The sequence below is a fragment of the Acanthisitta chloris genome, unplaced genomic scaffold, assembly GCF_000695815.1.
Source record: "Acanthisitta chloris isolate BGI_N310 unplaced genomic scaffold, ASM69581v1 scaffold5463, whole genome shotgun sequence".
NCBI classification, from domain to species: Eukaryota; Metazoa; Chordata; class Aves; order Passeriformes; family Acanthisittidae; genus Acanthisitta; species Acanthisitta chloris.
Genome location: NW_008664174.1, coordinates 40,057 through 51,043, shown reverse-complemented (window position 1 = coordinate 51,043; position 10,987 = coordinate 40,057). Strand labels below are relative to the sequence as shown.

At 53.8% G+C, this 10,987-nt stretch overlaps 1 protein-coding gene across 1 annotated transcript in view; it reads left to right on the top strand.

The window, feature by feature from the left end:
• Positions 1–622: 622 nt before the first annotated feature.
• Positions 623–10,987, top strand: part of HSD11B2 (hydroxysteroid (11-beta) dehydrogenase 2) — a 14,855-nt gene continuing 4,490 nt past the window's right edge. The window contains exon 1 of the mRNA XM_009071221.1: positions 623–728. Within this exon, the coding sequence (XP_009069469.1) occupies positions 623–728 (106 nt within the window). The remainder of the gene's footprint in view (positions 729–10,987) is intronic.

The window sequence follows — 10,987 nt, the reverse complement described above, 5'->3', positions numbered from 1 at the left end:
CGCTGGGACCGGCCACCGGTGGCTAGCGCATCCCTCGTCCTCCTCCACGTCCAAGCAGAACCGGCCAGGCTGTACCTGCCCCCGAAGCAGGGAGTTGCATCGGTCCCTCGAGTATTGACCACCGGTTGCAGTACGATGCCCAGTGCTGCTTCCTCTGGAAGTTCTGAGATTGGATGGGACGGTGGGAGGGGACGGAGCTGGAGTCCTGGCTTGGAACGCTCTTGGCTAGCTCAAGAGCTGCCATCTCTCCTCCCTTCCCCTCCCATTCCCTTCCCTCCCCTTGGAGTCGTACTTGTTCTTGGAAAGCTGTTCATGGCATCTCTAGAGAGCTGACTACCCGCAGCTGAGCATCACTGCTTCATCCACAGCTCCATCCTGGGAGCTGCTGGGGCAAGCGAGGCTGTTCTCCACCCTGTGTGGGTGTCCTTGGGAAACGCTGCCCAGCCACTGCCCACCTCCTCTTCAGGCTGTTTGGCACAGAGCTCCTCCGTGGGGAAGGTGGCTCCACGGGGAAGGTGCTGTGCTCCTAGGCTTTGCACAGCTCTGGCTTGGAGGCTGAAACTCCTTAGCATATCTTGGTATGCAAATGCTTTCCCCACTCCTTCCTTCTGGCCGTGGAAGGATGATGAGGATAGCCGGGCTCAGCAGTGATTTGCTGGGAGGCAAAGGCAGCCGACAGAGTGAGGAGGAAGCACGGGAGTACTTGTTGCTGCAGGTGTGCCTGGAAGGTACTGCTGGCTCCACATGGATGCAGAGGAGAGAGAAACTTGTGGGTATGACCTTGGCAGTGCTCCCAAGGACGGAAGCCTGCATCCTGGTGGGAATGTCAGGGCTGGGCTTGGAGACTCCTAAGTTGGTGAAGAGGGTTTCTATGTTTCCTAGAAAACTAAGGTGAGAGCTGGGTCTGCCTTCCAGCCTGAAGAGCTCTGTGGCACTGGTGGGAAGTGGAGGGAAGCCTCCCTGGAGAATCAAGGCAGCAGATGAATGAATGATTCAACTGAGTGAAGGTCAAAGCTGCAACAGGGCAGGGCTGCCTGGGGAGGACATGTCTGACAGCCATGTGCTTGCAGGTGCCCTGTGGCACACCAGCTTTGGCAGCCCTGGCTCTCTGGCATTGCCTGTATAATTAGTGAGTCAGTGGCTGGAACAAGGTGTTCTTGCCCTGGTGCATTGAGGTGACAGCTCTGCAGCTCTGGTGTGTTTGCTCTTGGCTGTAAATACTTTGTGGTTTTACAGGTTCGAGGCGCAGCCCGCGGTGCGGGATCGGCGTTTCCGTACTGCTGCTCCGGCAGGTGCCTGCCAAGGGGCAGATGCGAGGGCTGCTCTGACAGGGATGGCATCCCTCGCTTGAGTATTTGCATAGTAATTAGCCTGATTCTTTTGCGGATTAATTCCAGACACCTCCTGGCAACTAGATATTCAGTGCTGCTGGTGTCTCCTGTGGGAGCAGCTGGGGAGGATCAGCTCTGGGAGATAGGCAGCTTGGCCTTCCTCCTCTTGCCAATGGGAAGCAAAGCCTGGCAGAGAGGGAAGTGTGGAGCTGGGTGCTCAGGGATGCTGGTGGAAGTGTGTGAGGTTGGGGACAGGGAGCTATGCTGAGAAATGCCATGAAGTCCCTTCTTGATGCCTGCTGTGGAACAGTGCAGGTCTCAGCCTGAAAAGCTTTGGGCATCATGTCCTTGTATACACTTCTTGGCTGCTCTCTTAATCCTGTAGCAGGTTCAGTGATGTTCACCTGGTAAATGTGGCCACAGTGCTGTTCTATCTTCCAGTCAATGTGTCCCAGTTCTTTAAGCTGCCCACTCTCCCTGGGAACAACCCCAAGTCGAGCTCTGCATATGATGATCCAGTACCATGTGCCAGTCCGGACATCCCTGGCTAAATAAAACTGTTTATGAGAGGGATTGAAGGAAAACTAACTGTGCAGCTCAGTGGGAAAATAGCAGAGCAGCTGTGGAGCTGCTGCAGAGCAAAGCTGCTGACCCTGTGGTAGCAGCAGGGACTGGAAAGTTGTGCCGTTTCCCATCTGTTGCAGGTTTGCATTTCGGCTGTTGCACATGGGACTAGGGTTTGGCTGGAGCAGGGATGGGCAGCTGCCTGGTGCCAGAGGGGAGCCAGGAATGCTGTGCTTTCCCATGATTCGTATCCTGGGCTAGCAAAGTAGGTGGCCAGTAGCCCCTGCAGGGCTGTGTTTGTCTGGGGCTGTGATCCTGGGGCTCCTGCTGTGCACCTCAATAGTCCAACTTCTCCAGGAGTGTGGCTCTGGCAGATGCAGCCTGGCTAGGGGCATGGGGTGAGGAAAGTGTTAATCCTGTCCTCCTAGAAGAGGTCACAGCTGTTCGCGGGGAGGAGGAGAATGCTCCCCTGTGCAGCAGGGGCTGGGAGAGGTCAGCCCTAGGAGGATGGGGGGGATGAGGAGAGGAGCAGAGATCAGCTGCTGCTGCCCGGGCTGGGAAGGAGACAGCAGCCATCTCTGTGCCTCCCTTAGTGTGCTGTTCTGAGCCTGCCTGTGAGCCCAATCCTGCCTTAAAGATGAGCCCAAGCCCAGCACAGGCTTTGGTCAAACTTGGGAAGCCTCAGGGACCCAGCATGCCTGTTGATACAGGGCATCCCTCACCATGGCCTGTGACAGGGCTCCCTGGGGGGCTGATGCTGCTGGTTGGCACCTGTGGGCCAGTAGTGCCAGTGGCTCACTGGAAGCTGCTTTGCTCCAGGCATTGAATGGCTGACTCTGCATGTGCATCCCTCTTTCCAAATCTGAAATGGCACTACTGGGTGCCCTTAAGGCTGTTGAACAACTCTTGAGTTGTGTGAGAGAAGAGGAGGGGTGTTGCTTGTATCCCTTATCTAATTCCCATTGATACAAAAAGCAGTCTAGCCTCTGCAAGTGTGACAGTCTGTGAGAGCAGCCTTGGAGGGAGGTGATGAGCTACCATTGCTTGGCATCTTCAGATCCAGGCTGGCAGCACTTCATGCAAGGTTTTGCTTTCACTGGGTCAGTTTAGATGTGAGTCTAGATCATCCCTGTAGTCTTAGTGGTTGCATGTGAAATTTGGTGAGTCCATGCAAGCCACCCAACAACTGTGGGTATAGTGCCTGGAGGTGCTGAGGGATGTCTGGAAGCATCCCAGGGCTCCACTGTGCTGCTGGAGCAGTGCTAGCCCCTTGCAGTTGTGTAGCTTTGCCATGTGTGACTGCTTGGGGTGGTTCTTTGGACAGTAGCCACTTGCCCAGTTTACTGCAGATCCTTGGAAAGGACCAAATGCAAATCAGCCCATAGACCCTACCTGCCTGCAGGGCATTGACTGAGCACAGGGAGGACAGGAGTTGTGTTGCAAGGTATTGGTTCGTATGCTTCAGCTTAGATGAGAAGTTGAAAATAGTGACTTGTTGATCTGTGATGGCTGCACCTGAATTAGCTCTGAAATAACCCAAAACTTTACGATGGCTGCCTGAGGGAGGTAATTTGGGTCTCTCACATCCTTGCTCCTCCTTGGTGCAGCCTATGAAGCCAGAAGCACCTGCAGGTTGGTCTGTCCTCCAACAAATCATCTCTGTAAACAGAACTAGATGGCAAGTCAGGCTGCCCAGACCCAAAGCTGCCCTGTTCTCCGCTCTCCTTCCTCACTGCAGGGGAAGCAGTTTTCCTGGTGGGGCACTCTGGTTACAGTCGCATGCCCCATTAACGGTCTGAAATGGGTCAGAGCTTCAGATCATGTTCAAGGTTAACAGAGGTTTTGCAACTTGATCATAGTCAAGCGGCACTGCAGCGTTTCCCATGGACTCAACAGATGTTGAAGCATCTGGTGACTGCAGCAGGACAGAGTGATTCAATCCAGATGTTGGGACTCTCATTTTTTGCTGCAAAGGTAAATCACTTTCTGTGGTAAAAAACCAGCATCGCTCCCATCCAGACTTTGATGTTGCCTTAGATCTGTTTTCCAGCTAAACAGGGTGATTGAGAGATGTCAGGGTCAAGGCTTCAGGGCTGGCTCTGGGATGAGCACCTCTGTGCCAGGGCACAGTTGGAGCACCAGCATGGCACACTCACAGCCTGTGTGTGGTGCTGAGCCTGCAGCAGCCTCACCATGAGAAAAGCTTCTTGCAAAGTTCTTCTAGCTTCTGGACAGGTGAGCCAGCTCAGAGATAGAGGTTCTTTCCTCAGGCTAAGTGCAGAGGGCTTGGAACTAGGTGATCTTTAAGATCCCTGCCAACCCAAATCATTTTATGATTCTGTATGTGCAAGCTGAAAATCAACTTATTCCATGAAATTGCTCTGATTTTTCCAGAATCTATTAAAAATTAACAGTAGAAGCAACTGCTCCTCCAAGCTAGGGGGGAGGACAGAACCAAAATCAAACACCCAAACTCCAGCTCTGGTGCACAAGCAATTCCTTGCATACTAAAAAAACCCCCACAAATAGGTGACATTTAACCCTAGTTATGGGGTTTGCTGCAAGCTTTTGGGAGCAGCTGCTTTCTCTGCCTCCCTTTGCAGGACTGAAGCTTTCCCCCCAACTTTGTCATCCGTCCTCTGGGGATTTAAGGTTCTTCCCCTTGCAAGATTTCTTCAGAAATAATATCTACCCCTGCTCATTGCAGGCATGCAGATAGATAGATACACTCAGCCTTTTCTCACTGATGTATAAAATAAACACTTTTGAAGCCTGCTAAAGACACAGACCTGTTGGGGTGGGGGTTTTAGCACTGTTAACCAAAAATGATGAGCACAGCTAATTAGGAGGAAAAGTGCATTGAGGTTTCATACTGTGGGAGACCAGAGTTGGTAAAGAAACCCAAGCTGGCTTGATTAGCCCTTGGGGTTATGTGGGGACATGAGAGCAACAAAGCAGAGACTTCCCTGCCGAAATGAGATTGTCAGATGCGAGCGGATGCTTTCGGAAGGAGAGAAGTGTAGGCAGTTGCTGCCCTCTAGTCCAATGAGCAGCACATCTTTAATGAGGTCTGGGATTGTGTTACCCACTGTTGAGTCTAGCTCCCCTCAAGCCAGGATCTGGTTACAGAGGAGCTGGTTGCTGCTTTTACTACTGCTAGCAGAGGATTGGTGGAGTTGCCCAGCCAGGGTTTTGTTTGAGCAGGGATAGGGTGAGGGGGCTCTTCAAGATGCTTCCACCAGACCTGGGCACGCATTTGCCTTCTCCCCTTAGTCTTCTTTCAGTGTTGGTCTAAAACTCCTGCTGGAGGTGTTTGTTGTTTTTTTTTTTTTCCCAGGAGGAAAGGCTGCAGAGCTTCTGTACCTCTTTACCTCCTGCTGCCCGTCTGTGATCACAGATACTGCTATGGAGCTTCCAGGAACAGGCTGGCTGGGTGGGACTCAGAACAATCTGGGCTAGTGGAAGGTGTCCCTGCCTATGGCAGGTGAGTTGGAACTGGATGATCTTTAAGGTCCCTTGCAACCCAAACTGTTCTATGATAAGGTGCAAAGTGCCCAGACTGTTGCCCTCATGCTATTAGTGCATTGCTATAGTTATAGTTTAGGAACTTTTATTTTTAACCTCCCCAGCATATGCCTGTTACCTCCTCTGCTCCTCCCTGGCTGCTGTGGTACGTCAATCATCTACAATCCTCACTCTTCTGTCCCAGCTTGTGTGAGCTTCCATGTGTAACATATCACTTCTGTTTCCTTCTCCCCTGGAGAGCTGCCAGCCCCTGAGATTTATCAACTTCCCCCTTGGGAGCTGGCTTCCCTGTCACACATGGCACTGTCCCGGGATTTGCTGGCTCTAAGGCTGTAATCTTGAAAAGCAGTTTTTGGCTTTACAGGCTTTGCGGCGGCAGCTTCCTCTTGCTGGGTGGTTGACCCTGTGGAGCCAGATGGTGGATGACTCCCAGGCAGGCTGGGAATGGAGAGGAGGGATGGGCTGGTGAGCTGAGATACCTGCCCTGGTGTGCTCTGTGGCAGCTTTGAATGTCTGACCTCATAGAATCATAGAGCCTTGGAATGGTTTGGGTTGGAAAGGACCTCAGAGACCATGTTGTTCCACCCCCCCTGCCATGAGCAGGGACACCTTCCCCTAGCTCAGGTTATTGCAAGCCCCATCCAACCTGGCCTTGAATAGGAGGGGATGGGGCAGCCACAGCTTCTCTGGGCAACCTATGCCAGTGCTTCATCCCCTTCTGAGTACCCACTGTGAGCAATACTTGTTCCTCTCCAGGGTCCTGGTTAACAAGTGGGGATGAGCCCTAAGTTGGGGTGTGCAGCCATCCTGCAGTGACTTCTGTCCCCACCTTCAGCTGGTGTGCTGTGCTCTGTCAAAGCTGAAGGGCATGTGTTGGTGCTGCCCTCTGCGTTGCCTGGGTTAGCACTACTATATCCGAGCACATCAGCCTGGAGGGCCAAGTTCATGTATTTTTGAGGAAGATGCATCAAAAATAGTCTTGTGATACTGAAACTCTGACTCTGAAGAGCTGGTTAGAGCTGCAGGTGGAGAGTAAGGAGGGGACAACTTGAATCGGGTATGGAAAGGGCTAGTGTGGCTTGGAGTGGCCATGGGGTACAGCTCTGAGCCTGGGAGCTTAAACAACTCAGTGTATTTCAAAAGCTCTCTTGGCTGAAGCTCAGTTGGTGTTTGCTCAGTTTCTTAAAAAAAAAAAAAAAAAAAGTCCTGAGCTCCACAGGGATCTGGAAGCTGCAAGAGAAAATAGTTGGTGCAACTGCAGAGCCCATCGTGATTTGGGGATGGGCAGGCTTGCACCAGTTTTTCTGCTTGCCTGGGCTTGTGGTTTGTGGTGGGAGTTTATTCTTGTGATGAGATGGCACCTTACAAGTAGAATTTCATCACTAAAATATCCCTGAACTGATAGAGTTCCATTGAAACTGCTGTAGCCTTATTGTGGTGCTGTAAACTCTGAGCTGTTTAACATCATGATCCCCCAGGCTTGCTCTGGAACTGCTGCTTTGGTCAGCACTGTCCCAGCATGGCTTTGTCCCTGCTGGCACTGCCTGCAACTTGTCCACCTCCACAGTGCTGTGGGTGGGTTGGCACTGTGTCCTGGGTGGCACTTCAGGGCTCTTTCATAGCTGCTCTGTCCCACCACATGGCTAGAGGTTCTCCTGGTCCTGTGGTGGCTGTGGTGCTTTGCTGTCCTGGCTAGAAACACCTTTTCTGAGATGTCCTGGGGTGGTGATGGCTCATGGTGGTCCATGTAGAAGGGCTGGTCTTCCCTTCAGCTGCTTGGGGATGTAGCAGACTATAAGCATGACCTTCTGTCTCTCCTTGCTTGTTAGCACATGAGAGATAGATATGGGGATTGGCTCGTGGTTCTCCAGCCTGCTGAGGGTCCCTGGGGAGCCCTTTTGCAGGCTGGGGATGCTCCCCAGCAGGTGCCCCAGCCATAGCTTTGCTGCCACCACCTTGTTCTCCAGGAGCATCTCCAGTGCCACATCCCAGCTGTGGCTGGTGGAGATTTCTGGCTTCCCAGCCTGGCTCCCACCCAGCTGCTCCCTCTGCAAAAGCTCAGGTGGGTTTTACTAGTGCTGGCTTAGCATTGGCACTGATCTGGTCAAGCTGTCCCTGGACACGGGTGTCCTTCCCAGCGACAGCTCTTCCTGATGGATGGCTTTCACTGCTTGTTGGTTCTGTGTTCCTGGTTCACAGTGTTCCCTCTGAAGGTGATTATTAACTGGTTATTGCCACAGTTCTTCACAACTTCCTCCTCTCGGAGGGGACATCCATCAGATTAGCTTTGATGTACAAGCTGTGCCAGATAATGTCTGTGCTGCCACCTTCTACTGCTCATCCCTGCCTGCAGGCAGCTCAAATCCTTGACTGTGAGAGTCCTGCTGTTCCTTTTGGGGAGAGGATCTCCCCTCAGTGGAGATGGCGCTGCCGGAAGATGCTGTCCAACCCTGGTGTGCGGCAAGCAGCTGTTTCTAGGAAATTCCTGTGCCCTTTTTCTACGAAGCACCGCAGTGATGCTGGAGGAGGCATTTCCTCCACCCCACCTGCTTGTGAACTCAGGGTAGGTCCTCACCAGCAGCAGCATCACTGCTGTGCTGGGCCTGGGTTATCTCTTGGATCATGACCTCCTTGAGCATCCCACCAGGCACTGGTCTTGTGCAGGTGGAGGTGTCTGGGCTCATTCCTGTCCAGGCTGCCCCAGGGCATTAACAAGCTCCTGGCTTTGTGAGCAGCATCTGCTGCTCACAGCTTTGGTGGGGGATAAGGCATCTGGGTGGCTTTTAGTGACAGAGATGGGGAGGGCTGTAGCCCCTGACACTGATTTATCCCCCAGCTGCTCTTATGCTGTTGAGTTCCCAGTGCTCATGCACCAACTCCTGAGAAACAGGCTTTAATTCAGGAGCTGTGGGTGCATCCACACCAGCCTCAGGGTGCCTTGTCATCTCTGCCTTGTTGTGTTGGTTGTCTAGGCGGAAAATCAGATTTCACCTCTTCTCTGATTTGTTAAGTGGAAGAGAACTTCCCAGGTGGATGTGATGGTGTGTGAGGCTCCAGGAACACTTGGCTAATCCACTGTAATTTATACCATCTGGCTATTGTCTCCAGTACAGGGAGGGGGTAGGCTACCCATGTACCCCCTGTGGCTATGGGCAGCCCCAGCTCTGCCTTCTGTCATGGGTCTCTCTAGGGGGCTGAGGGTCTGCCTAACCCCTGCTCCAACCCATAGGATCTGCTGGAGGGATGTGGATGTGGCTATCCCATGCTATGGGAGCCATCAGCAATCTCCCTCCAGGTGCCTGTGCTGACTGTGCCATGCAGGGTGGTCCCAGGGAGCAGTGTGTACCCCTCTTGGCTCAGGTTCTGCCCAGGAAAGAGGCTAAGGCTTTGCAAGGACCTCCACCCTGGATGTGTGGATGGGGGACTCCTGCATTGTACATTTGCTGGGGATTTGAGAATGGGATTTGGGTCATCCCTGAATGCATCCTGGCTTTATTTTAATTAGACTTGTGGCTTCCTGAACCTAGGTGGTGAGGACCAGCAGCATGTTGCCCCAGACCCATCTGCCTGTGCCTGGGCACATGGGATGCTCCTGGGGGGTTCCGTGAGGAGTGGGACATGGTATGCCATGCTGCCTTGCAGGCTGGGGTGTGGTTCTTCCGGACAGTGATGCCAACAGCTGTGATGGGTTGTGGACTGTGGGTGCCCCTGCCCCACTCCACTCCCCTGGCAGGACCTTGGGTGTGGATGGTGTGGGGGGTGATGGATGGCTGGAGAAGCCGGGACTGGCAGGTGGCTATGGTGGCTCAGCTGCTGCAGGCACAGGTGCTCCTGCCCTCCCCTCCCTCCTTCTCCAGTGGCTTGCCAAGAATTTTTTTCCCGCTTGCCCAGGGCTGACATCACCCCTTTATTGCTCCTTGCTCCAAATGTGTGCAGCATGTGGGAGGTGTTGGCCGCAGGGCCTTGACCTGCCCACGTAGGGTGTTATGCTGGGTGTTTCATCCTGCCTGGACCTGCCCTGTGCAGGGACCCTGTCCCTGAGTCCCTTTTGGGGACCACCATCCCCACTTGGTGCCACTTTGCCTTGGGATTTCTCATCTACAATGTGCCCATGGTGCTCCCAGAATGGAGCCAAGATGAACATCCCAAACAGCCAAGCTGGGACCAGTTCTTGCTCAGGTGCCCAGCAGAGCCTCCCTGCAGTGCGGCCTGGCTCAATCCAATCCTATGCCTGGAGAAGCTGGACCCAAGGCATCAGTGAATCCTGTTGGGGCCAGAAGGTCATGTTTAGCTTGGCATTCTAGGCAGGATTTGAGCTTGAGCCTATGGAAATAAGCATCTGAGTGTGTTAATCCATTTGGCCTTGGCACCCCAGCTCCCCACTGGTAGATGATGTCCTTGGGCCCAGCACTGTCCCAGGGCTGGGAGGCTGGTGATAGTGGTGACAGCTCTGTCTTGGCAAGACATCTCAGGGTGGTGGGACACATATTAAGATGCAGTTTGCAGGTCTACAACTCAGGGATGAGGATGCATGGCTCACAACTTAGTGATGACAATACACAGCTCATGGCTTAGGGCTGAGGATGCACAGTTTGCTGCTCAGGGATGAGAACTCACAGCTTGGGAGGAGAAACCCAAGTTGTACCTGCATCGTACCAGGGTGAGCACTGCAGACCTGTGCCACCAGCCCACCATCACCTACTGTGCTGACAGTGGGCACAGGGGCAGGGAGTGGCTGTGGTTTGGCAGCTCCCAGGCCGTAGCCAGGTTATCTCAGTCCTGCTCAGCAAACCGTGGCGTTGATTTTGAGCATGTGTCTGTGCATGGTGGCCTTAGTGCTAGCTGCAGGAACAGGGTGAATACCTGAGACAGCAAAATGTCAGCACTGTGCCGTGCCTGACTCACCTGAAAGAAATGTGTCCACACCAAACCGGGACTGCGGCTTCAGCCGGCTCCTGGCAGCGAGGAAGCGTGAGCGGTGCAGGCTGGCTGGGAGCTGCCAGGCTGGCACAGCTCGGCCCCGGCGGTGGCTCTGCTGTCACTGGAAAAGGGCATCTCTAGGCAGTGGGCCCACGATGCTGTGGGGTTGGTCCTCTTTGCTTTCCCTGAGTGGGTGGGAGGGCACACCATGGCGATGCTGGAGGCCAAACCTTTCTGCTTGCTCAAGCCAGGGCTTGTCATGCCAAAATCCCAGTGGAGGCTGGTGTATCCCACTCTTGGAGGTGCCGCTGCAGTATCTGGAGCTTCTGCAAAGTCCTCAGGAATTGCTGCTGACCCGCTGCTCTGACAAAATGCTGGCCAGCCCCTGGTGCGGGAGTTTGCCCCAGTTTGCAAAGCCTGCAGAGCACTGCTGGATTTTGCAACCTGGACTCAGGCTCTGCTCCTGCTGCAGCAGAAGCCTCTGTCTGCTGGCCCAGGGCCTATGGGGATGCAATGGGGGGCTTCAAGGCGCCTGCCCTCCTCTGCTGTGCTCCATATGCTGTGCTTCTCCTGTGCTCGGTCTGACCGTGTCCCTCCCGCCGACACAACTGCAAAACCGGTTGGCAAGCTGGGAGCTGGAGCGGAGG